This window comes from Eptesicus fuscus, chromosome 14, assembly GCF_027574615.1.
Source record: "Eptesicus fuscus isolate TK198812 chromosome 14, DD_ASM_mEF_20220401, whole genome shotgun sequence".
NCBI lineage: Eukaryota > Metazoa > Chordata > Mammalia > Chiroptera > Vespertilionidae > Eptesicus > Eptesicus fuscus.
Window position 1 is genome coordinate 8,768,858 of NC_072486.1, and position 26,965 is coordinate 8,795,822.

Sequence of the window (26,965 nt, forward strand, 5' to 3'; positions counted from 1 at the left end):
AAAGAAGATATACAAATGGCTAATAAGCACATGAAAAGCTGATCAATGTCATCGTCACTAGGGAAACACAAATCCACTTCAACTCCGTAGGATGGACATAATGAAAAAGACAGACAATACCAAGTCTGGGTGAGGATGTAGAGAAATGGGCATCTTCTTTCATTACTGAGAAGAATGTAAAATGGTGCGGCCGCTTTGGAAAAGTTTGTAAGTTCTCCAAAAAAATAAAAATAAAAAACGGAACAACTCAAATGTCCATCAGTGGGTGAATGGATAAACAAATGGTATCTCCATACAACGGAACAGAGTTTGTTAATAAAAAGGAATGAAGTACCAGAACATGCTACAACAGTGATGAACCCAAGAAACGTTATGCTAGGTAAAAGAAGCCAGTCGCAAAAGACCACATAACGTGTGATTCCATTTCTATGAAATGTCTAGAATAAGCCAATTTATACAGACAGATTAGTGGTTGCAAGAGGGGGTGGGGAGACAGTGATTGCTAACGGGTACTGAGTTCTTTTGGGGAGAAAGCAAGTGTTTTAAAATTGACCATGGCAATGGTTGCACTCTAAATATAGTAAAGCCCACTATCTAGCACATTTTAAATGCACAAAATGTATGATGGGTGAATCATTATCTCAATAACGATGTTAAAAAACAAACCAACCAAAAGGTTGACCAGTGGTTGTGAGACCACGAGAATCTCGCTCTGGGTCACTCCCAGCCCAGCGATGCTCCGGACACTGTTTACCCCGCACGAACTTGTGCAGGCCGGTCACCTTCCTCCACCTGGGGGTGGGAGTGAGCAGAATTACAGCACCTCCTCTGACAACCATCTGGTCAGCGTGGTGCAAGCTTCTGCTATTTTTGGAATGCTGCAATGTGCTTGTGCCCTAACCTGCCGGAGGGGCCCAAGAGGCCTGCAGCTGGCGGGAGGGAGCTCGGGGCAGCAGCCCTCGCATCTGCTGAGTGGGCAGGAAAGGGACCTAAAACTGTATAAAGGAGACTGCTCACAGCTGCTCAGAAATTCTCCTGGTGACAAAACATATGCACGACACTGGGCCATCTTCCTCACTCCCGAACTCCTCCCCGCCTGCCACCCCCAATGAGAGCCTGCTATTCTAGGTCAACGTACTTTAAATATCGGTGCAGCATGAATCAACTAGAATTACATAATGATCAAGCAGGAAGGACCTTTAAACGTATTATGCAATGGAGCACTAACTCGGGAGCCACGTACTAGCTGTGTGAGCTTGGGCCACTTCCTCTGCCTTTCCGAGTCTCAATGTCTTCATCAGGAAAATGGGAACAAAAAAGGCAGCTGCTTCCTAACACTGTTGTGAAGATTAAACGAGTGGATCCGTGTAAAAGCTTTATATATATTAACTAGTAAAGCTCGTCGTTTTACAGAAGAAGACACTAAAGCTCAGAAACGGCAGTGGCAGTGATAGATCTGGTATGAGACTTCAGGTCTCTGACTCCCTAACTCAGTGGTCGGCAAACCGCAGCTCGAGAGCCACATGCGGCTCTTTGGCCCCTTGAGTGTGGCTCTTCCACAAAATACCACGGCCTGGGCGAGTCTATTTTGAAGAAGTGGCGTTAGAAGAAGTTTAAGTTTAAAAAATTTGGCTCTCAAAAGACATTCCAATCGTTGTACTGTTGATATTTGGCTCTGTTGACTAATGAGTTTGCCGACCACTGGCCTAACTAAGGTTCCACTGCAGAGCACTCCTCACACCGTGGGCATGGACTAGCCCTGGGCTAACTTCCAGGGCAGTGCCTAGCGGCTCTGTCTCCCACAAGGGAGGTGTTTGAAACATTTAACCCACTCCCTTTGCTCTGCAGGTTTAATCTTCTAAAGAGAGGAAGCGACACGAAATCCCAGAACATCCGAGGTGCAGGTGCTCCCAGGGCAGGATGGCTCAGGGCTGAAGAAAACACAGGTAGCAGTTCCTCCCCCGCCCTCTCCTCAGAAGGAGACAGGGTACCTGAGGGTGTGTGGTGCGTTCGGGAAGAGAGACTTTTCTTCCGTTTTTATATTGTAGTGGCATAGTCATGCAGGCAGTTTGGAAGTTATTCTCAAGGCATGATGTTTTCAACTTTTAGTAACTGATGCATATTAATTTAAGAGGCAAGAGAAGCTCACAAACAAACTACATTTGACAAAATACAAGAAATGGAGCCAAGGTAAGCTTTAAGCTTTTAAACAATCTTCTCTCTCTCTCTCTCTCTCTCTCTCTCTCTCTCTCTCTCTCTCTCTCTCTGTCTCTTTACACACACACACACACACACACACACACACACTCACTCCACAGTGTCTAAACCAGCGGATGGGGCCCTGCATCATCAGGCCTCCCCCACCCCTTGTTGGAGCCTCCCTCTTCTCACCTCTCAGCCATGCAGGTCTTTCATTTCCTCAAACTCACGGGTCTCCATCCAGCTTTAAGGCCTTCGCGCTGACATTGCCTGCACCACAGCAAGTCCTTCCTTACAGCCTCCATCGGCACCCCGGCCTTGGCCTTGTCACCTACTAGCTCCAACTGATCATTCAGGCTCTCTTACACCTTTTCTTCCAAGAAGCCTTCCCCAATGACCCGGACTAGTCTCTCCTCTCCCCCTCTCCCCAAAGTATACACACTTGGGACAAGCGTCTAAGCACTTACCAATGACTGTCCCCCCACTCCCCCCCCCCCACCCCGCAACCGCTGGTTATAAGTGTAGTAAGCTCAAGGAAGGCGGGGCTGTGTCTGTCTTGTGCCAGGTGCTTACTCTGTGCCCAGCTCAGAGCAGGTAGTGAAGGAAATCAACAACACGCTCCAAGGATTCAAAGGAGCAGCTGCCAACACTGACTTCCTAACGTCTCCACTCAACTGTGACACAGGCATCCCATAGCAAGGTGTGTCCACGACGGAAACACACAAGCCACACACGTGGTTGTGTACTGTCTTTGGGAGAAAAACTCACTTCTAACCACTCTATGCACAGAAAAGAGGTTCTGGGTACACCCACCAGGGGCACGCAGCTGTGTAACCGCATTAAAGTCACCTGCCACCGAACCCTCCCGGACACACCGTCCCTAAAGCGCCCCAGAGCATCAAGACACCACAGCCTTCAAAAGGCTGTCCCGTCGGGAAGGACGGGGACACACGTCTCCTTGACTCTCAGAGAGACTGGGGCTGTTTCTGGTTTCACACGCATCGCTATGAGAATTAAAGGCGCCTCGCTCATTTCCCATAATAAAGAGTGTAATTCCAAAAAAAAGTGCCTAGCACAGTTTCCAGCATCCAGAAGGCATTTGTTAAAAACTGGGTGCACAAATGAAAAAACACAAGAAGAGGCTTGTTCCGAACCACATTCACCGCTGAAGAGCAGTCGTGACCTTTTCAAGATGGGAAGGAAGCACTTCCACACGTTGGAAAGGGGCGGGCTACGGTTTTTTGGTTTTTAAGCCGTTCTGCTCCGCAGGGCAAGAAAACAGCTGCTAATATTTGCATTGATTCTACGGTCGTTTCCGAGTCTGTAAAAACAAAAAGAGATGCTCAGTGAGAAAGCCCAGAGCCTGGCGCAAACCTTGGCGCCCCGACACGGCTGAGATGGAGCTCTGGCGCGAGGTGTGCACGCGGGTGACTCTGAAGGTGCAGGAGGCAAGTGTCTGCCCTGGGGACGCTTCTTCTTCAAAAGGGTCCCCCCCAAGCCCCTCCACCCCGTGCGGTACAAGTTACTTCGAGCACCGATAGGAAACCCTTCCAGCCCATCTGCTGGCCAGGCAAGATCAGCTCCACCGCCAGATGCAGCGCCTCCCTCCCGATGCCCCCGAGGGCACCGCGCCTCTCCGGTCACCCCAAATCTCCGGACTTGCTAGGTTTTCCTTGGAAGCGAAAGGGCAGCTAGTGCCCTCACCCAGCCCCTCAGGGGAACGTGTCCGTACAGCCGGGGGGACACTGTCCGGTGAGGGAAGCGCTTCGGGGAAATATCCCCGGTCCGCACCGGTCTCCGTGGTCCCAGGAGGGGCCGTGACCCCGACCCCCGGGAGGCGCGTCCGACGTCGCCCTCCGGCTGCTCAGACAAAGGACCGGGCGCCCGGCGCGCCCCCACTCACCGCTCAGATAGTTGGTCCACTTGTACAGCACCCCCTCCATGGCGCGGGCCGCGGTCCCTCGCTCGCAGCGCTCACTGCTCCAGGCCCCCGGAGGCGAGGAGCGCCGGCCGCAGGGCCATCGCCCGGCGCCGCCGAGCCGCCCACTCCCGGCGCCCGGCCCGCTGCGGGGACGCCCGGCCGGTCACATCGCCGCCCGGGGGCGGGGTCACTGCAGCGGCCTCGGCACGTGAGGGCAGGACAGGGGCCGGCGCGCCTCCGCTCGGGGGCTGGGACCCGGGTGGGCCGGCGGGGCGGCAGAGCCTCCCAAGTGCCGCAAGCGAGGCAGCGGGTCGCCGGCGGCGCGGGCACCGCGCGCTCCCGGAGTCCCTGACCAGCCGGGCCCCAGGGTCCTCTCGCGCATGCCCAGTGCACCACTGGCGCGCAGGGAGCGAAAATCCACTCCGGGTTTTGGCGGTGACGGCGGGGGCGGGGCTGCCGGAGCTAGTGAGGCCCGCTGGGAAATTGAGTCCCGGGAGGCGGGCAGGGGAGGAAGCGCTGGATGCAAAAGGAGGAGGGAAGCCGCTGGGACAGGTGTGGGGCGCGCTCACTGTGAACGGTGCAATGGATAGGTCGGGTCCCACCTCGCGATGTTTGGGGGTTCACGTGGCCCCTGAGGTGGCCCCTGGGTTCTGGTCCCCAGTCGATGTCAAGGCTGTCGATTGGTCCTACACACTCAACATTAGGGCTTACGGAGATGATGGAAGGTTCGCGACACAATGCTGTGTGGCCAGCGTGAATGCAATGTCGAAATTAAGGCCTGGCCACTAGAAATGTGGTCCGTGGACAGCAGCCTTGGCATCACCTGGGAGCTCGTCAGAATTGCAGAATCTCGCCTCTAGTCCCAACCTCCCAAATAGAAATCTGCATGGGGTTCCTATGCCTATGAAAGTGTGAGAAAGTTCCGGGCTAAGGATATCTGAGCAGGGAGAAGGTTAAATATGGATGAGTGGAAAGAGCAGGTTACAAAACAAAGCGTACAATGGGATCCAAATTATTTTAGGCACATGTCACAGAAGCACGAACCAACATGATAAGATTATTTGTGGCGTTATAGGCGATCTCCCCCCGCCCCCACCTGCCCGCTTTTTTCCCCCCTTTAGTATAAGGTTTATTTGCCGTATTTAGAAAATAAAAATACAGAACAATTCGTTGTTTATCTGAAATTCAAATCGAATCCAGCTCCTGTAGTCTAACTGGAAACCCTACTTTAGTGCTTTGCAGTGTCTTCCGAATTGAGTATAATGAACATGTACTGCTTTTGAAATTAGGTGGAAAATGTAAAACGAAAACATTTTAAACTGAGATGAACCTATGTAACTCGTAGGATTACCATTTCTTCTCGAAGCGGAAGTGTGCCGTGCTTATCCTCAACAGAAGCTGTTAGTGATCCTCTGGAGTAAGAACATCTGAGTGACAAATTATTAGTAGCCATAATGTTATATGGCGTTGTAGAATGCATCAGACCTGATTTGAAGGCGGAGCTCAACTGCTTTGGCGCTGAATAACCTTGAACAGGACTCTTAATCTCTCCTGGCTTAACTGTGCGTATTTTATATGGGATAAAAGACCCCGCCTGCTGGCTGTGTGGTCAAGATCACGCACGGAACGCGCTTTGGGAACCCTACAGCACGGTGTGAGTCTCCATCGTTTATACCGTCAGTTACCTAGTAAGCAACAGCAGGAGTCTTGGATTGTGACATTTGGGGGGCTTCTCACCTACGGCGAGAATAAATGAGTATTTCCGGAAACTTCTCCAGTTTTCACAAGGCCCCAGGAATCTTCCCACCTCACTCAGTCGGGGTACTTTACACGTGCAAATCTGCTGGGGGGGGGGGGGGGAGTTTCCGGGTTAGCTCGGCGCCCCACCCCTCTTCCAAAATTCCAAATTGTGGCATTCCTTAATCCGCCGGGCTCTAGGACCACTCCTGGCGGTTCGCCCCCACTCCGGGCGACTCCGGCTCCAGAGGGCGGTCAATTACCTTCTTGCAACGTCATTGGCTGGGAGGCGCCTGAGGGACAGCACTGCAAGCCAATGGTAGGCCGTCATTCCCAGACGCCCACGTAGTCCGAACCACTCCGGCTCGGGGTTTGGGTTTAACCCTTTAGAGGCGAGTCCGCCGGGCGTGGGAAAGTTGCCGGTGGTAAACGTGCCACGTTGCTAGGAAGGGAGAGTCATGAACTTGCCGGAGGCCGTCGTCCTTCAGCCATCAACTACACCCTTAACTCTATGAGGTCCGGGGCCCTTCCTCTGTGTCTGTAGGACTTTCTTTCCTGCCCCAGCGACATGAGGCTCTGCTTGTGGAACTCGGTCCTGACGCTGCTGGTCACGTCTCTGAGCGGGGCGCTGATCCCCGAGCCCGAAGTGAAGATCGAGGTGCTCCAGAGGCCGTTCATCTGCCATCGCAAGACCAAAGGGGGGGACTTGATGCTGGTCCACTACGAGGGCTACTTGGAAAAGGATGGCTCCTTATTTCACTCCACGTAAGTGATTCTACCCCGCAGGCAAAGCAACGGAGAGCCCGCCCACCGGTCCCAGCCCCTGGGCAGGGCAGCTAGCGTGGACCAAGTTTTACCGTCTTTTTTAAAAAACTGAAATATCTCATTTCCTCCTTTGGGGAAAGGAAATGGTTTAAAGCCAGTCTTAGGTAAGGAGATCTTTGCAGGTCTTATGGGGAACATGTTGTCAAGAGAAAGAAGGACCCCTTAGTATTAGAAAAAAAATTTTATGATGATAAAAATTAGACCTAGGGTCTTCCATGTCTCAGAACCAAAAACCTAGGGGGACGACGGTGAGAGTCCTGGGCCACTTTTTAGCAGTTTGCCACTGAAGTCTGGTAACTGCGGAGGGCACTGTTGTCTGCAGCCTCCGTGTAAACAGTCAGGAACTGCCTGCCTTGAGAATGGCGAAGAGGTACCATACATGGACCCGTTTATAAAGCGTGTTTGACGTTTCTAGAACCATGGCCTATGTGGTAAATAAATAAAGACTTAAATCCCTTTGCCGTGACAAGAAATGTGCCCAAACTGCAGTCTGTTGGGTGATAGATTTTTTTCCCCCCTTTTTTTCTACCCTTCCCAGATTTTCTACAATTGGAACAAACGTTCCTTTTAAAAATATATATATTTTATTGATTTTTTACAGAGAGGAAGAGAGAGAGATAGAGAAGTAGAAACATCGATGAGAGAGAAACACTGATCAGCTGCCTCCTGCACCCCCCCCCCCCCCTATACTGAGGATGTGCCTGCAACCAAGGTACATGCCCTTGACCGGAATCGAACCTGAGACCCTTCAGTCCGCAGACTGACGTTCTATCCACTGAGCCAAACCGGTTTCGGCCAAACGTTCCTTTGATTGTGGGAGAAATGGAGGAAAAGAGGAAGTCATAGCCTTTATCTAGACTTAATGAAACCTAGCAGGGTGACTTCCCTTCTCACCTACTAGATACACTTGCGTAGAAGAACCCTTACCTTATGGTGCCAAAGGGAGCTCCCTGGGACTCAGACTCTCCTCAGCCCTCCAGCCCCCCAGTAGCTCCACAGCTGGGTTTTCTGGGGGCTGGCCTTCCTTTAGCTCACGAGCCAGTATATCCTGACCATTCTCTTCTTCCTCGGTCCTCGAGGGGCCATTCCTCCAGGCTTTCCTGCACCGCCCCACAGTAACCCCTGCGGAGAGAGGTGGGCCCGGGTCTGAGGGGGGATAAAGGGTGGGAGAGGTGGGAGAGCAGCCTTTTCCAGCGACAGAGCTGTCAGCAGGCTGTATAAGGAGAGTTTGTAGGCATGTGAGAAGATGCTATGCTCCTGACTCTCGGTGTCTGTGTGGGTATGCACACGTGTGTGGGGCCCAAGAATCAATAACAGCTTCTGTTGAGGGTACATTCTCCCTAGCCCTCCTCCTCCTCCCCAAACTCACCCACTTTTAACTATTTCTCTCCCTCTTCTCCTAGTAGCCTTCCTGGGACAGCATCCCTTTGTGATTAAGACCTTGAACTTTGTAGTTAAGTCAAATACTGGCACACTTAACCGCAGTTTCCTCACCTACAAGATACACTTGCAGGGGAAAATGGTACTTACCCCATATGATCATTGTTAGGATTAAAAGAAGAAAAGTATTTGGGGTAATACCTGGTATATGGTAAATGCTCAAATAACTGTTGATTGTTTTAAGCCCTGGCCAGGTAGCTCAGTTGGTTAGAGCATCTTCACGATACACCGAGGCTGAGGGTTAGATCCCCAGTCAGGGCACATACAACAACCAACCAGTGAATTCATAAATAAGTGGAACAACAAATTTCTCTGTCTCTCTTTCTCTCTCTCTCTCAAAACAAACAAACAAACAAAAAAAAACAGTAACAAAATTTTAAAATAATAGTTATTTATTGTTTTTATTATTATGCCATCTGCACTTCTCTAGCTAAGTCAACAGTGAAATTTACATAAAGAAATTTGGGCAGAAAAAAAAGAAATTTGGGCAGTGAATTGAATTATATCATAAAGTTGACGTGTGTGTGTGTGTGTGTGGCTATTTTCATTAATTTCCAAATTTAATCACTATGGGTGGGAAAAATGTACTACAACAATAAAAACGTTACTAAAATGTCCTAATGTGTTTTCTTCCTATTGTAGCCACAAACATAACAATGGTCAGCCCATTTGGTTTACCCTGGGCATCCTGGAGGCTCTCAAAGGTTGGGACCAGGGCTTGAAGGGAATGTGTGTGGGAGAAAAGAGAAAGCTCGTCATTCCTCCTGCCCTGGGCTACGGGAAAGAAGGAAAAGGTAATAACCATTCTACATTTCTCTGTAGCACTGGAGTTCTTTCTGAATTAGGAGACAGAAGTCAGTGTAGCTACTAGGTATGTTTCCCCTCTAGCAGTAAATAGAAAATTTTCATTTCTTTGGGAAATATCATTATGTCTTGATTATTCTTTGAAATGGCCAGTTAAAGCCATAATATCTAATGGCCAACTAAGCTAACAATGAAAAAAGGTTCTGGAGCCTTCAGCTCTAGTATTATTCACATTGTTCACAATCTGATGGCTTCTTTTGTGTATGGGTGTGTGGTACAGCATCCATAACCTAATATTTACCATTTCACCATTTTGAAGTGTACCATTCAGTGGCATGAAGTACATTCACGCTGTGGTGCGAATATCACCGCTGTCCATCTCCAGAACTTTTTCATCCTCCCCAACGGAAACTCACCAATTTATTTTAACGGTGCGAAAGGAAAGCTCACTCAACATACGTGTGTTGATGAGTCGGACTTTTAACCCTTTGCACTCGCTTGCTTTTTTCTCGATTCCTTTATTCTACTCGGGATTTAATTTTTTAAATACCCCAGATTTTACAAAGCGCAGCAGAAGAATAAAAAACGAGTTTCTTTTCATACAAACTTATTTATTTGGATTTTTTTATATTTCAAATTATTGATACATTCAAAGAGTATAAAAAGAGCTGCTACCGATGCTAACCGTGTCGAGTCACACTCGACATCCGAGTGCAAAAGGTTAAAAGATAGGCTATTAAGGCACACATGCAATTTTAGATGTGGGCAGTATGTGATACTCAACTGAAGTTTCCCACAACAAAACTTAGACATTTTTTAATGGTTTAACTTAGAAAACGAATGGAGTGACATGAAATGAGTTCAGTAGAAGCGAAGCAAGTGTGCTAGCGGGCCCAGGGCGGCACCTGCACCTGCGGTTGGAGTGGGAGCCTGTGCGGCTTTCCAAAGGGCTGCTTACGGAGGCCAGAGGGTGTTTCAAGCACAGGATGTGCACGTAGCCGGTAATTCTTTGGTGGAATCGAATCTAAGGAAATAAACAGGTATCAGAAGAAAGGTTTGTGAACAGCGATGTCCATTCCTGTGTTGTTTCTAGTGGCAAAAAAAATTGGAACCAACTTAAGCGTATAATGAGAAGGGTTTAGTGCAATAAAATATGGCTCAGTTACTTAAACATGGCATTTCAAAGCTTAAAAAAATTACATCCAAAATGTGTATGATATAATATTACATGTGAAAGTAGAAAATAAAGCTACAGTATACTACGATAGTAAGTATTAGAAAAAAGTTTACACACATACAATGTGAATCACAAAGAAATATATAAGAATGTTAACAATGGGTCTGGGAATTATTTTTATTTCTGGTTCTACCTCTTCCAAATCCTCGGCAGTAGGCACATATTACCTACATGATGAAGAAAACAATTTTTAAGTAGTCATTAGAATAAAATGAAGAACCACTCTGAGGTAATAGGAATATACACTTCGCAGTATCCTTCGGTCTAAAGTTTACTAAACCGTTTACAAAGTGGGAACCCCAGTCCCAGTTTCCCGGGAAGAAAGTAGGGGTCCTACGTGAAGACCTGTATATTCTGAAATGGGACTTGCACTTGCTGTATAAATCTTATGCATGGAATGGGATGGACTAACAAATTAGTTCCGTGTTTTAACAATAATCCTCTTAAGAGAAGACAATCCAGTATCTAGAAAGTGTTTCTCTGATGTTCAAATGTATTCTCCCACCTTCCTGTATCTTTATCTTCTCACCTTTAATATTTATACATAGAGCACTAGTCCATTCCTCTTTCACCACCCTGCATTTAACTCAATTTCGCTTTATAACAAGTAGAGATCTAAAGAGGAGCCATTTCCTTCCAACGAGCGCCATGAAACTAACTCTGCGCATATGTGTTTACGCTAGTCCTGTAGTCCTGTAGCACCTCCATTGCATGCCGCCTTCGGAAAGGCACCGGTTTCCCCGACGACCTAGTGCATGCCCCTTCTCTGTCTAGATCTGCACCGGTAAGGCTTCAGCACGCTGCGTGCGTTTTATTCCTTCAGCACTTACAAACGCCCTTTCGTGGAAATATGTGGGGTGGGGAGGCTTAGAAGTATTTGTAGTGTTTACCTAGACCTGTATGTTAAATATAGTTATTAGGAAACAGTTGAAAAATTGTCTCTACTTCCCAGAAAAAAAATTTTTTTAAGGTCCCTGGGACTTTAACAATGCTCTTCTCACTTTTAAAGATTTTTTTATCTCCTTTCCCAGCAATGTGTTTTAATTTCTCCCCTCTCCTGAAATTTCTTCCATATATGTGTAATGGCCTAACTTTCTGAATTGGTTTTTTTTACATTTTTATTTTGGAGAGAAAGAGGGAGGGAGAGGGATAGAGAGATAGAAACATCGATGAGAGAGAACGCTGTCTCCTGCGTGCCCCTCACTAGGGATTGGGGAGATTAAGCCCCCAACCTAGCCATGTGCCCTGACTGGGAATTGAACCTGTGATCTCTTGGTTCATGGGTTGACACTCAACCCCTGAGCCACACTGGCCAGGCTTGAATTGTTTTTAAAGCCTGCAAGAGAGTTATATCTTAGTAACATATATTGAGAGCTTACTATTTATCAAGCAAAATGGTAGGTACTTTGCATGGACTTACCTTCTTTCATCTTCCCAACAGACTCTGGAGGTGGGCATTATTGTCATTTGTGTTTTACAGATTGGGAAACTGAGGCTTAGAGAGAGGCAGAAGTAAGCTGCAAACCTAGATAGTATGACACCGGAGCTCACCCAGTTATAAACCGCCTCCATTGGCAGAAATGGCAGTATGATATATATTTCTAGGTCAGGACTTTCTGACTCAAGTTAGTAAATCACTTGTACTATAATTAACTCTGAAATATCTAAAGCACTTTAAGTCATTTTTTACTTATAATATGTAATACCTTAATTGCATTTGAAATTTTAATACCCCAGGCCATTAGGTATGTGTGTGTGTGTGTGTGTGTATGTAAAACAATTTCTAACTGCCAAACCAAAATCAGACTGCTTTTGATCTATTAATTTGGATTATTTCTTCTTTATTCTATTTGTTTGAGTCAAATATGATTATAAGTAATTTCCGTTATATGTGATAATCTTAGTAGGGCTCTTCATTTAATTCAATTAAAAGAATATTTCGTCCAGTACCATAAGTTTTCTATCATCACAATTTGGGATCTTTTAAATATAACTGAACCCCCCCTCCTCATTTAGGTAAAATACCCCCAGAGAGCACACTGATATTTAACATCGACCTCCTGGAGATTCGAAATGGACCAAGATCCCATGAATCATTCCAAGAAATGGATCTTAATGACGACTGGAAACTCTCCAAAGATGAGGTGACCATTCCTTCCTCCTCCTATCTCTTTCTTCCCTTCTTTCAGCGCACTTTTTTTTTTTAGAAATACGTTTTTAAAGAACATTTATTTTTAATTTGGGTAAAATGTTATTTATAAAACTTCTTAAAGTGCCTATGCTTTGAAAATGGACTTTTTCATAGGAAATCATTGTTTTGGAGAGAGAGAGATATTGAGACTTTAAAAACACCATTTATTCTTTTGCTTTTTTCCTCTCTCTCCCCAATGCATAAAATAAGGTTGACTATTTTGTCTTGCCCTAAGTTTTTGAAAGATCCATTTTGTCAAGACAATTCCCATTTCGGAGTTACTGTTTAAGAAACATAGATATCCCGAGAAATCGTTGCCATAAAGCAGTTGTTGTATGTCATTAAATGAGCTAGCAGTCCAGTCTGTGATATTGACTGACTCAGTGCAGGTATCTTACAAGTAGGAAGTATTAACGAGACCATCATTTTGTAGGTTAAGGTGTATTTGAAGAAGGAGTTTGAAAAGCACGGTGCGGTGGTGAATGAAAGTCATCACGATGTTTTGGTGGAAGATATTTTTGATAAAGAAGATGAAGACAAGGATGGATTTATATCTGCCAGAGAGTTTACATATAAACATGACGAGTTATAGAGATGCATCTTCCCTTTTTATATAGCAGCCATCTTTAAAGAGTGGGCAGCTGTCTTTTAAAGAAAGTCTTATTTTTTAACATTGTTTTATTCTGTTCTTGCTTTGTTTTTTAAATTTTTTTATATATTTTTTTCTGAATATTATTTAAAGAACCCCTTAGGGTTTCTAAGTGCCCATTTCTTTCTGGTGAATTACTGGGAAGAAAAAATGTTTTTTATCTTTGAATAAGGAGAATTCTGGACCATTTTCTACTTTCACCTATAAAGTCTTACTTGTAACTTTAAAATATTACAATGGGGACCTTGCCCAACGTAAGAGCAAGTATATCACAAAACAGCACCCTCTGTTTCTGCTTCCCCCCATTTTCACTAAGTTAGATCCTGACATTTGCAAAGCCCTTTGCAATAACCCCAAGCTTACTGTTTTCATGTTATAATGAAAGTGTTATCTGCCTTTGATTCTCTGCTTGAAGCAACAGGAAGATGGTTGTTGAACTTGTTAACAGTTACTGCTTCACTGAGGAGATGTGCAATGCTGAAGTGATTGACAAAGTTAATGACTTGTAAGTGTGTATACATTGAACATTCTGTCCAGGACTTAAGCTATAGTATAAGGCTTGGTTCCTGATTGCTACTGACTTGTCATGATAAATAGAACCAATTATTTATGTTTCTTCCTAATAAAATGTGTCAAAATATTGTAGATGAGGTAGAAAGTTATATTTAGTCTGTGTTTACTTTTTAAGGCTAACCAATTATCCTTCCTGGTTTTTAAATTAATAGTCTATAACTAGTATATTATACTATAGTAACATTATATCATGATTAGTTAACCAATCAAAATTTTCCCATTTCTGCCCCATCAGGAAATAAAGGCAGACACACAGTAGCTGCTATTGAATAAGGTCAAAGGTTTGATAATTTTATTATGTTTTCTTCAATTGGCTTTTATCCTCAATAGTTTAAAAAGTGTCCAATTCCCCATTTACTAAGAATAGTCTTTAGCCCTGGCCCGTGTGGCTCAGTTGGTTGGGTGTCATCCTCTGCACCAAGAGGTCACTGGTTTGATTCCCCATCAGGGGACATGCTTGAGTTGTGGGCTTGATCCCCAGTAGGGGGCATGCAGGAGGCAGCCCGCTGATGTTTCTCATTGATCAATGTCTCACTCTCTTCCTTCCTATCTCTCTAAAAAAGTCAATAAAACATTTGTATTATTTACAAAGTGATCTCAAATGTATCACCGACTTTAACTCTCATTGATCTGAAGTCCATGAAAAAAGCTGGTGGATTTTACCTATTTTATAGGTGAGGAAATTGTCATTCAATGAGATTGTTGTGACTGCGGGCAACAGCTAACTTACTGAACCAGATTTCAGTCCTCAAGTTTATTATCTTTTTACTGCCCTGTACCTATATTGAAAAGAAAAATTTTCTTTGCATTTACTGGGTCTAATTTTCTCTTCAGTTTGCTTTCCTAATTTTCTCTTCAATGTGGGTCCTTATCCTTTGAAGATACTTGACTGGCTATTTCTGGTGCCATAGAATTCTCCCCATGATCCAGAAATGGCTATGGTTTCTTTGAAAAAATCTTGAGGTCAGCAATGAATTACCTCAAAAACCCTGTGTGGTGTGGGGTTCCCCATGTGTATCTTAGTCCTTTTATTCCTGTTGAGCTCTAGATTTTTTGTTTTTTTTTCTTTAAAGAATTATGAACAACTGTTATATCAGATATAGACTACTTTCACTGATTCTGTATTGACGTTTTCCTCACTAACACCTTTCTCTGGTGAAACCAGCTACGGCTAGAAAACATTTTAAGTTCACTGCCCTTTTCCTCAACCTGGAGGAGTTCAAAGTCACCGTACAGAAAGCCTTATGACGCTACTTTGTAGGAATATTACTGACGCTGTCTACTGCAGAGCAAGAGAAGTAAAAAGAATTCTGACTATTCAGGCAGCATATTCCTTCATCTCATGTGAATTTGTATCAATACCCATCTAAATAAACACCTAGACACAAGTATGAAATGAAAACATGTCACTAGGTTAGGTTGTCTTTAAGTTAACTGCCTTCTTTGGTTTATTTACCTCTTTGCACCTTCCCATTTGTGGGAATAATCAGACACCAGCTGTGACTTCACTTGTGTATCATTGGACTCATTAATCCTGCTAGCTGTGTCCTATTTAAATTTGTAGGACTGTGCTATGGTATTCTTTTCAAAAATAAAGATTATTTGGAAAAGAATTGCTTTTCTGAAAAATTCTTCACCAATTTCTTCAGTAGTTTTATTGATTTTCTTAAGTGTTCTTCCTAGGTTTTATGTAAAAACCAAGTGAGGAAGATGGACAGGTAGTTTGGGGAGATGTATAATGACACTTAGAATGTGTCTGATTACTCTGTTTAGATATAGTTGTAAGGAAAGCTGTGGTTTGGTTTGATTGTTTTGAAACAAATAGGCATTAAACCTTGAGCATTGAAAGCAGTAGTTAATAGTGAATGTTAGGTACTGGAGAAAGTGTATGTGGGGTTTTTGTTTGTTTAATGGTGGTAGTTATCACTATTGTTTTGTGGGTTGTTGTTTTTGTTGTTGTTAATCCTCACCTGAGGATATTTTTCCATTGATCTTTTAGAGAGAGTAGAAGAGAGAGGGAAAGACAGAGAGAAACAGCGATGTGAGAGAAACACAGTGATTGGTTGTCTCCTGCACTCGCCCTGACCAGGGCCCGGGCCAGGGAGGAGCCTGCAACCAAGGTACATGCCCTTGACTGGAATCAAACCCAGGGCCTTTTGGTCCACAGGCTGACGCTCTAGCCACTGAGCCAAACCGGTAGGGCTATCGCTGTTGTTTTGGTTTGGGGTTTTATTGTGTGTCATGGGTGGGTGTTAGGATGATTAATGCCTACCGAGTAAATTAGTGCTATAAATTACCGTATGTAATTAAATGAAGTGCTGGGGTGCTGTAAAAATAACAAGGAAACGATTTCCGAATCAGATGGGAGACGAGCTATTTGAAACTTTTTTTGTGGAAATGAATTTGTATTTCTCATCTTATTCATGATACAGGATATTGCTTACCTCTGTTCCGCTACTTCGATATCAGCAAGCTCTCTCCTCCCTGCATCGAGCGTATGGGTGACTTCTCAGAGTTGTTTAGAAACTACAAAAGGAGAAAAGAGAACTTGGTGCAATGTTATGGAATACATTTTCCACCTTTTTCTTTAAAAAGTGAAGTATCATTGTATTAATAACCCTACTAGATGAGAGAAAAGAGCCTTGACTTCCTCCAAATTATTCTTCTATGTTATTTTTTTTTCTTTCAGAATTACCTATCACCCACTTCTTTAGAAGAATATACAGTCAAGAGATTTCGGAAAAAATAAAACTTATCTTTAAAATACAGAGGTATATATGTGTGTATGCATGTGCATATTTGTGTGTGTATACGTAGTGTACTGTATGCCACATACAAACCATATACGGCACGCACCTAAAGTTTCCTACTAAAGACAGTTATTGAAATGCTCTCTCTATCTAGTACATGATTTCCCCTCTGAAATTTTGTCTTTCAATTTACTTATTTTTTATTTTTTTAAAATATATATATTTTATTGATTTTTTTACAGAGAGAAAGGGAGAGGGATAGAGAATTAGAAACATCTATCAGCTGCCTCCTGCACGCCCCCTACTGGGAATGTGCCCGCAACCAAGGTACATGCCCTTCACCTGGAATCAAACCTGGGACCCTTCAGTCCACAGGCCATCGCTCTATCCACTGAGCCAAACCGGCTAGGGCTGTCTTTCAATTTAGCGTGAAGTTATAATTCATGTTGAATTCCCTAGTGGTTCTCTAGATAAAACCAACAGTCACCTTTTTCACCCCTTGAGTTTGAGTTTTATCGAAGGGACTGAGTGGCTGGCTTTGACACAGTACGTAGGTGGCGGCTGAGGAACAGGGAAGGGGCACTTGGAGGTTCCGGGAGGTCCTGAGCCCTCTGTCTGTGGGCTCGTTTGTCTGCAGGCTCTTTGTGTTCCTGGGCTGCTGGTGATGCTCTGGGATGCCATGCCTCCAGTGAGGACAGGTCAGCCATGGATCTTCAAGGCCAACCTGAAGGCCTGTGAGCTAGACGAAAGTCAGTTTTATTTTATGACCTAAAGACAAACGACATGAGATGTTTACTGAGGCTTTCCTAAAAAAAAAAAAAAAAAAAATCTGGAGTAAAGCAAATGCTGTCCCCTGGTCTCTAGTAACAGCTGAAGTATATGCCACTTGGGGATTTCTGGGCATTTACAAGTCATGCCATTAACTCACTGGTAAAATCCCACACTGCGGCAGCTCAAGATAATGTCCTCTTTGGTGAAAGGTTGCAGGAAAAACAATCCCACACACAATGTAAATGGAGGTAGTGAGGGACAGTTTTCATTAATATAAAGAATGAAGAAAGGGTCGGGGGCCCATTGGGGCTTAATTCCAATTTCTTACAGCATTTTCTCATTCATTTGTTGCAGACAGGGTGGAGTGCATTTTATGTTAATATAACTCTAAATCTAGTTTTTTGTTTTTGTTTTTACCTCTGGTTAGAAACTGGGAATATTATGACATTCAGCCACATCTTTCTACTGTGATCACACCCCCTGGTATTCTGTTTGAGACATTCTAGATTTTTAAAAAGCTGTTCTTAAATTTCTAGCTAAATTTAATTAAATGGGTAATTATACTTGTGTAGAATAACCATGAAGAGTAGTACAAATACAGGGGATTTGCCTTAAAATAAGAGACAGCGCTTTACTTGTGGAAAAATAGGGAAGAACCTAAAAGGCTCTTGCAATGAAATCCCCTTTTAATTACCAAATCCCCACAGCATAATAGTTCTAGGCTTTCTCTGGAGTCAGAAATTTCATACGTTCTATCAATAGGTGGAATCATCGTTTAATCACTTATAGAAAGTCCATCTTTATTTAATTCCTAGAGCAATTTAGACAGACTTTTATTTCCTTCTCTCAAGAATTGAAAAATAGCCTGGGCCAGTGTGGCTCAGTTGGTCGGATGGATGTCTACTGTTGTACCAGGAGCTGCTGGCTTGATCCCTGGTAGGGGACATGCAGAAGGCAGCTGATCTATGTCTCCCTCTCACATAGATGTTTCTCTCTCCCTCTCCCTTCGGCTCTCTCTAAAAATCAATAAACTATTCTTTAGAAAAGGATCATATTATTTAAAAAAAAAGAATTGGAAAATAACTAATAGTAACTTCTGTTTAAAGTCATATATTATCTCAAGTGAGCAGTGGTATTAAAATTGCAGATATAAGAGGCTCCACTTTGTCAATTCTAGAAAAGGTTTCATCTATTAAAGCAATCCACAGGCCTGGCTGGCATAGCTCAGTGGTTGAGTGTCAACCTATGAACCAGGAGGTCACGGTTCCATTCTTGGTCAGGACACATGCCTGGGTTGCAGGCTTGATCCCCGGTGTGGGACATGCAGGAGGCAGCCTATCAATGATTCTCTCTTATCATTTATGTTTCTATCTCTCTCTCCTCTCCCTTCTTCTCTGAAATCAATAAAAATATATTTAAAAAAACGATCCTCAGGTGTCACAAAATATTAAAGACAAGCCCTATTTTAAACCTGTACATAGTGCCCGGCTGCATGGCTCAGTGGTTGAGCATGGACTTATGAACCAGGAGGTCACAGTTTGATTTCTAGTCAGAGCACATACCCAAGTTCTGGGCTCCATCCCCAGTGTGGGGTGTGTAGGAGGCAGCCGATCAATGATTCTCTCTTAGTATTGACTAGAGGCCTGGTGCACAAAATTCATGCATTTGTGGGGGGTCACTCGGCCTGGCCTGTGCCCTCTAGCAGTCCGGGAGCCCTGGGGGGATGTCCGACTGATGGCTTAGTGGGCCTAAGCAGTCAGTTGGACATCCTTAGTGCTGCCACGGAAGTGGGAGAGGCTCCCACCACTGCCGCTGTGCTTGCCAGCCATGAGCCTGGCTTCTGGCTGAGTGGCACTCCCCCTGTGGGAGCGCACTGACCACCAGGGGGCAGCTCCTGCATTGAGTGTCTGCACCCTGGTGGTCAGCGCGCATCATAGTGACCAGTCATTCCACCATTCTGTCACTTGCATATTAGCCTTTTATTATGTAGGATATTTCTATCTCTCCCTTCCTCTCTGAAATCAATAAAGCTATATTAAAAAACAACACTGTACATAGCATAAGGTGGACTGTTTCCATACAGGTAAACTAGGAAAAGATATCTGTAAGAAAGAATTAGGTAGAAATTCCCAAAGGTCATCACAGAATCCTCGGCCTGTTGTTTGATAGTCACAAGATGAACAATCAGCAGTTCCCCTTTAAATTTTCTGTACAGTTGACTGAAGCCACCCATGGCTCCTAAAGGCAGAGCAGTGAGGGTGATGCATACATAATAATTTTTTTAAAAAACTAGGTTCAGAACACTGATTAACTGTTATTTGAAATGAAATGGGAACCACTGAAATGACACATTTGAATAATTGAATTTAGAAACCCATCACCTAAATATAATGATTAGGATTTTATACTTTTTGCCAAAATACAATTTATGGTTGTCTAAATTAGCAATCTCCAAAGTGCTTGATGGATTATTTGAATTCTAAAAATAATTTTGAAATAGGTTTTAATATTTATAATCTCTCTGTGTTGTCTATACTCAATATGGGCAGTAATTCTGTAGATTGATTTGAGGGCATTCTAAAGGTTTGTTTCTATGGTAACCAATTCAGAAGACTACCCTCCTAAACACGGTTGTCATGGAATTAAGGCAGGTGGTTGACTAATCTTGACTAATACTCTTCTTTCCCATCTTTTAATGGCTTTTCTGTTAACCCCTTTCTTTGGTTCTCATAAGATTATATACAAGACAAGCCAATTACAAAGAGGAAAATACCTCTATAAGCAATGTACTAAAGGTATTTCTCAATTACACATGTCCTTCAAGCTCCTCAAAATCATTGCATAGGGTTCTTTAGACAATAATACTGGTTAGAAGACAAGGCAACATTGTCATCAATAATATTTTCAATTGGTCTAGGTTTGGGTAACCATTTATGATCATTTTTTAAACGTGTTTACATTTCTTAATATGCTAGATCAATGTATTTATCTCTGCATAATTCTTATGTTAACTTAATGGCAACATGTAATAGACACATGTATTACTTCTATACTTAATTTTCTTGCTTGCCTCTGACTTCTTGAGAGGAGAGGCCTTTTTCATCTTTGCAGCAATAGTGTAATTCCTAGTGTAGGTGTTTGATCATGTTTCTTATTAAATTAGTATGTTGAAGACGTTCTGTAAGTAAAGTATGCATTTGTAGTTCTTACAATTGTGGGTCTGGTTGAGTCTAAATCAAGACACTTGGTTCCTTAGGGACATTAAGATTATAGTTCCTAGACTTCCCCATCTGCCCATGAAGGAGAAACTGCTGTGGGACTTGCTATCCTATTGTGACAAGTAGAAAACTGGACAAAATACAGGTTTTCCAAACTATGTTAAAGTAGAGCATTCTTATGAAATCCTATATAATAAAAGCATAATATGCTAAGTGTCTTACCGATAGGTTGACCATTTGGTTGATGGCTTGACCAGCCACTATGACACACACTGACCACCAGGTGGCAGACGCTCCGACCGGTAGGTTAGCTTGCTGCTGGGGTCCGGCTGATCAGGACTCTGTGAGGGGGCTGGACACACCCTGGAGCCCTCCCCTGTCCCTCCCTGGCCGACCAGCCCCCATCGCCCTGATCCCTACTGGGGAGACAGCCCTGATCAACCCCAATTGCTGGGCCTGTAGTGTATAATATTGATATTGGGCTACAGTTTTCTTGGTTGGACTAAATGCACAATAAGATCCCTTTGTGCTCCAAGAGTGTGCGTACCACTGCTCTGTTCTACAGCATCTGCACCGATTCCCTCAGCCCTCTCCTACTACCCATTTGCTCATGTGGCAAACCACAAGCATAAGCATAACATTCAAAAGACATGCAAAGAAGTCTCCTTCCTTCCCTCCATCCAGTCACCCAGTGTTCCCTGGTGGCATCTCCTATTACAGTTTCTAATGTATTCTTCCAAAGATATTCTATGCAAATAAGAGTACAGGCATATATTTTTTTCTTCCCACAAATGATAACACACAATGTCTTGCACATGGCTTCCCTCCCCTACTTAGTATGGGTTGGAAATCTCTCATATCAGTACGTAGAGATCTTGCTCCTTTTTAAATATCTGGATAGCGTTCCATCATATTGTGCTACTTGGGTAGTCCCCAATTGATGGACGTTTGTTTCTAATCTTTGCTAGCACAACTAATATAGCAATGGATAACCGTGTACTCATATCATTTCACATCTGTGTCATAACTGTAGGATTAAGTCCAGACGTGGAATCCTCCAAAGACTATATATGTAGCTGCTGTTTGGGAGATATTACCAAATTGTCCTCTGTGGAGGTTAGAAAACTTTTTGACTTCTGCTAATCTGACAGGTGGAAAATGCGACCTTGTATATTTGATTTGCAGGGAAGTGAGGGTGAGTATCTTTTCATGTGCTTGAGTGGTATTGCCTTAGTTTTCCTGTGAACTTTCTCTTTACAGGATAGTCTTTTTTTGCTGTTTCATAAAAGGTAGACTCTGTGCTGTGTTAACAGGTAGATGGTTATGTCTGGACGAAATACCTTGATGCCAGTATTCACACACACACACACGTACACTCAGGCACCCTTGGTGATCTGTTTGTGTTACAAACCCAGGGATGGAATCTTGGCTTTGCTACTTGCTGTGTGACCCTGGGAGAGTTCTTTGGGCCTCATTGCCCACGTATCCCGCATAGGGTCTGGCATATCAACATGGCACAGGATGGCATCTTTAAAAGCAGGGAATTGGCTTGGACATGTGAGTCAACCATGTACAAGACACGTTTCTCCGAGGGGAAATCTCGCTTAGGTACTGAAGCCCGCGCATAACCACCAAACGGCGGAGTCCTGGAGAGGCCCCGGGAGGAAGCGGGCCTGGCTCCTGCAAGCCCGGGTTTTCCCTTTGGAGACTGATGCCACCCGGGTGGGGACTTAGAAATAACAATCCAGCAAAGAGCCACCTTCTGCCGGGAGATCCGCCCCGGCGGCAGCTCCTCCTGCTGCAGGGACCCTCCCCTCCCCAGCCCAGCGCGGAGTGCAGCCCCGGCAGCCCAGACAGGCCCTTGCTGCGCGGCTCCTGCCCCGGATGGGGGAGGGGGGAGGGGGGAGGGCACCGGGAGGCGGGGTGGACCCGCATCACGTGAGCCCTGCAAACTGTAAGCGGGGGCGGCGGGCCGGAGCGCCGGGAGTCTGAGGAGGGAAAAGCGCCGACGGCCGCTCCGCCACCGCAGCTGCAGCCCCGGATGTCGCCGCAGTAGCCGCGGCCGCGGCATCGGCACCCGCAGCGGCATCGGCACCCGCAGCGGCGGCAGCACCCGCAGCGGAATCGGCACCCGCAGCGGCATCGGCACCGCAGAGCCGAGCCTGAGCCGCCGCCCCAGGTGAGCCCCGGCAGGCGCGACCCAAAGCGCCGGGCATCGGCACCGCGTCTCCTGCAGGTTCGCTCCCAGCCGCCATCGCCGGGCCCGGGGACTCGGGTTTGTGGGCTTCGGGGGCGCAGGACAGGGACGCCTCACCTCGGCGCGCGCACGGCAGCCAGGCCGGACCGTGTCCCCGCTGTGCACACCCAGCCCCATCCTGGGCCCCTCCCTTTAACTCTCACCCCCCTCCCGCCCCTCCCGCACACACGCCCCAGCCGGCTCTCCGTTTTCCTGGTCTTGATGTGCAGTTGCTGCCCCGCGAGGGCTGTGCCTGTGCGCCCCCGTCCCCGCCACCCCTGGGGCCGCTCCCAGGGCGCAGGGCTCGCCGGGGCGCGGGAGCCGGCCTGGCGCTCCCCGGAGGTCACGCACCTGCCGCGGGTGGGTTCGCGGGGACCTGGCTGCCTGGTGCGGCCGCTGCCCGTGGCCCGGCTCTGTCCCCGCGTCCATCGGTGCGGGATCCCGATTCGTGTCCGGGGACTGCCCTCCCCTAAGGGCCAGCTCGGCTGCTCACCTCCGGCCGGGACTTAACACGACTGGCCTTCCAGCCACACCCGGGGCGGTTCCTGTGGGGAAAGGGCGCTGGGCGGGGTGCACTTATCCATCCTGAGATGCTTACCCGCTTCAGTTAGCCTTTGCGTCCTGGGTTCTCTTGTCTGTCGGGGCGCCGATCAGGGGTGACATCACTTGTGAGGTCTGAGACGCAGGAGCTTGAACTTTAGAGAATAGACGAGAACTCGGGTTTAAGGGTTAAACAGGCCCGTTACCTGCAAGCGCGCCTAAGGAAGCTGCTAGGTGCTGTGATGCAAAACCGAGGCAGGGTTCTGCTCAATAAGACGGGCTCTCGGGATTTGCCGCTGAATTCTGGCTTGCAAGCGTCCTGAATGAGGACGTGGCAGGCTTCCCGGCAGGGTGTGAGTCTGCTGGGTTCCAAGCCTGAGGAGACCAGGCATCCCTTTGCAGAGGACACCCGTGTGCACTCAAAATGGCAGCAGCAAGAATCAGGCCAGAGGGAGCAGCGGGGACCAGTCTCTCCCGCCGCCCCCTGGCTCGGGCCTGGGTGAGGGAATCTGGGGAAGGCAGGCTTTCCGGGGGGTCGCTGCAGCAGCCCTAAGGGGCAGGGAGTAATTTGTGCAGCAGAGTAGATTTTAGGCTCCTGGGGAGGATAAGCGGGAAATTTGGGGAGCTGTATACTTTATTTTCTCTAACTTATCAAAAGCAGGTGCAAAGACCCAATTAAAACCCTCTGTGATTCTGATCTGATTTCCTCCAGGTTCCGCTGAAGTCGATTTACGTGGCTGCTGATGTCTGTTTGATGTAGAACCTCGGTGTTGCTTTGTACCAACAACTGGCTCTTAAGGGAGAGGGGTGTCTAGTGTCAACATCATCCAGGAATAGTAGACATAACAAATGCCAGGTCCTTACAGCCAGTCTCATTGCAGAACTTGATTTAACACCATGACCAAGCACGCAGACATCAGAGGATGGTAAATTCCTGAAAGGTGACTCATGTCAGGATTTCTCCCTCTCTCTTAAGCAGCCTTCCTTTCCCATCTCACTGCTGTATTGCCAGCCATCTTCTCATTGAGGGAGCGGAGATGCATGAGGCAGCATTTGTTTGGGGGATAATGGGATGGAGGAAGATTAGCACAGAGGTCAGGAATGGTGATGCTGGATGCAGCCTGAGAAAACACTGTGTTGTCAACTCCCCTTGTACAGCCTGGGAGGCTGAGACCAGCAGGGGATGATGGGGTGGAGGGGGAGGGGGGAGAACATGGGCCACGCCCAAGGTCATATAGCTGGTTGGCAACTGTCAGTGAGGACTGAAATCCAGGTCTTGAAACTCCCCCAGTTCAGGGTTCCACATGCCACCCTGGGAGGATAGAGCATCCCAGCTTGAGTCCCACCTGAAGCAGAGAGGAGCTTCGAGGTGGTTAATAAGATGGTTAATCTGGAGCCCCTCTTTTTTTCTGTTGTTACTGGTTAGACATGTAACCTGTCCTCCCCTGAGTGGCAAAGGGGGCAGCCCAAAACCAGACTGTACCATGACTTTAAAAATCTGTCGGTTCCCTACCTCAAGCCCATTTAGCTGCTTAAGCTGCCTGCACCTCCTGGTCACATTTTGTGGTGACTAAACTGCTTCTGTATTTAAACTCCTAAGGCATTGTTTTAATCATAATCTTTGAGGTGAAAAATGTGCTCTCTGATTAAAAATCAGTTGTTGATGCTTGCGGAGAACCGATAGGCCATTTTTTTTTTAAACTAAAAGAAAACAGAGTGGGATATAGGACAGCTTTGGAATGTATCTAATTTTAAGTACAAGTGAATAACAAGCCCGATTTAAAATGCTTTGAAGCGGCACTTTCTATAATTTGTATTTGAATTCTCCGAATCATGTACCCGTGACCTGAGATCCACCAAAGGAAAACGAGGAAATGTGCATGGGTTAGTATTTGTGCGGAGGGGGGAGGACGTGGAAAACCCTTCTGGGCATTCGGTACCTTCTCCCGCGTGATGTGCAGAAGGAGGAGGGGGCGGCTTGCAGGCAGCAGGGAGGATAATTTGCGATGGTGAAGCAGTCAGGAGCCAGGTCTGGCTGGATAAGTTGAAATGAGGACAGATGCTGATGCCACGTGTGCCCTTAAAAAAACAAGCTGCGCTAGAACGTGAATGTGAGGATTCAGTCATTGAAATTCCCCTGATATGCCAAAGATGTTAAAAAATCACAAGTTTTTAAAAATACAGGGTGTCCCCCCAAAATGTATACACACTTTAACAGCTGATAACTCACTTAATTTTCACTCCTTTTCAGGTTTAACTGATTTGAAATAATGGGTGAAGCCAGACTAAGCTTTGGACAGAGAAAATTTATCTGAAAGTGCCCCTAGACGTTTTTTTATGGGGATACATAAAAGATAAAGTTTAGGGTACAAGACTGGCAGCAGTCGACGGATTTAGGGCCCGCAAATAACGAACGAAATCATTCTTGATGTTTGCGATTCCATTGCTCCGCATCATCAGCAGTGCCTGGACCAGACTGTCATCAGTTTGAAAATAGGCACTAACAACAACAAAAAATTATTCATTTCTGTGGATTCTTTTTAAAGGTTGAAAATGAACTGTATATTAATAAACACTGACTTTATAATCATTCCAAGTGTGTATACATTTTGGGGGACACCCTGTACATAAACTCATGCCATTTGTGTTTATTGGAGAACAATAAAACATATAGATAATCCAAAGTTATTTTTTTAAAATCACCCATGACCCCTTTATCCAGCACCCAGTAGTCTTTATAAAAGTCTGGGACCACTTCATTGGAGTGAGAGAGCCTTGGTTCTGTGCTGTCCAATTCATAGCCACTGGCTAGTGGCCGCGAGCATTGCAATGTGGCTAGTCCAAACTGAGATATGCTGTGAGCTTAAAATACACATCAGACATAACAAACTTATATTACAGACTTTAAAACACCTCGGGAATTTTGTATTGATTATAAAGTGAAGTAATATTTTGGTTATATTGGGTTTAAGTGAAATACATTATTAAGCACAGTTTCACCAGTTTCTCTTTACTTATTTAGATGCGGCTGCTAGAAAACATCAGGTTACTTATGTGGTTCGCATCTGCCTTCCATTCTATTTCCCCTGCGCTGTCTCGGTCCAGGTCATTAACAGAAAGTGGGGTTGTAGGTTGAGGCGTGGGATTCTGTTCATGGGGCTGGATGGTTCGGAGAGAGGCCGCACAGAAGCTGGCGGGGAGGTGGCTGGATGGGGGGAGAGAGTGAGTGCTCAGGTGACTGGCAGGGGAGGGAGCTGGGACATCCCAGCTTGAGTCCCACCTGAAGCAGAGAGGAGCTTCGAGGTGGTTAATAAGATGGTTAATCTGGAGCCCCTTTTTTTTCTGTTGTTACTGGTTAGACATGTAACCTATCCTCCCCTAAGGTAAGCCAGACCTCCTTGAAAGCTCCCAGCATGTCCGATCACTGGGTTAAGTTGGGTGACTGCCCTCCCCGGTTGGTTGTGTACATGAGCACCTCTTACTCTAAATGGTGAAGAACTTGAAAACACGTTTGTAGCCCCTTCTCTCCTTGGGTTGAACAAAGTGCTTGTAGGTGGTTAGGGGCTCAAAATTAACATGCTGTTAATTCATCAGACTTCTTAAAAATCCCAATTAAAATGATGGACCCTTCTGAATATATTTCGCTTCTTTCACAGTAAAACCTCCTTAGTGTATTTTAAAATTGCACTCAGCAGTGCCCCAGTGACCTTAAAGAATAAATGAAATGTCTTAAGGTGTCCTTTTTAAGCATGAGTGATTAGATTTTTAAAATAATAAAGTCCAATAATGTGAGCTTGCTATAAAGAGATTTAAAATGTATATATCCACACATAGTAATATATTCATTTGCATATATTCATATATATGTATAAAT

The 26,965-nt window shown here is 45.5% G+C and overlaps 2 protein-coding genes across 5 annotated transcripts in view; one reads left to right on the forward strand and one right to left on the reverse strand.

Annotated features, from left to right (window-relative positions):
• PLEKHA8 (pleckstrin homology domain containing A8) overlaps positions 1 to 4,479 on the reverse strand; it is a 46,284-nt gene extending 41,805 nt beyond the window's left edge. The window contains exon 1 of the mRNA XM_008147635.3: positions 4,103 to 4,479. Within this exon, the coding sequence (XP_008145857.2) occupies positions 4,103 to 4,142 (40 nt within the window). The 5' untranslated portion in view covers positions 4,143 to 4,479. The remainder of the gene's footprint in view (positions 1 to 4,102) is intronic.
• A 1,793-nt stretch (positions 4,480 to 6,272) lies between these two features.
• On the forward strand, positions 6,273 to 16,342 carry FKBP14 (FKBP prolyl isomerase 14). Of its 4 annotated transcripts, XM_054726477.1 has the most exons (5): positions 6,273 to 6,622; positions 8,765 to 8,916; positions 12,180 to 12,307; positions 16,009 to 16,170; positions 16,266 to 16,342. In XM_054726477.1, the coding sequence occupies exons 1-4, from the start codon at positions 6,426 to 6,428 to the stop codon at positions 16,165 to 16,167; spliced, it is 636 nt and encodes a 211-aa protein (XP_054582452.1). In that variant the 5' UTR covers positions 6,273 to 6,425; the 3' UTR covers positions 16,168 to 16,170; positions 16,266 to 16,342. The 4 variants fall into 4 exon arrangements, with proteins under 4 accessions (XP_054582452.1, XP_054582451.1, XP_054582453.1 ...); XM_054726476.1 differs by having other exon boundaries at positions 16,009 to 16,342; XM_054726478.1 differs by lacking the exon at positions 16,009 to 16,170.
• The last annotated feature ends 10,623 nt before the right edge of the window (positions 16,343 to 26,965 follow it).

Bases quoted from the DNA above. Each gene is read 5' to 3' on its own strand.
- FKBP14 (XM_054726476.1), top strand. From the start codon at position 6,426: ATGAGGCTCTGCTTGTGGAACTCGGTCCTGACGCTGCTGGTCACGTCT. The intron at 8,917-12,179 runs GTAATAACCATT...CTCCTCATTTAG, and splicing joins CTACGGGAAAGAAGGAAAAG to GTAAAATACCCCCAGAGAGC. The intron at 12,308-16,008 runs GTGACCATTCCT...TTCATGATACAG, and splicing joins GGAAACTCTCCAAAGATGAG to GATATTGCTTACCTCTGTTC.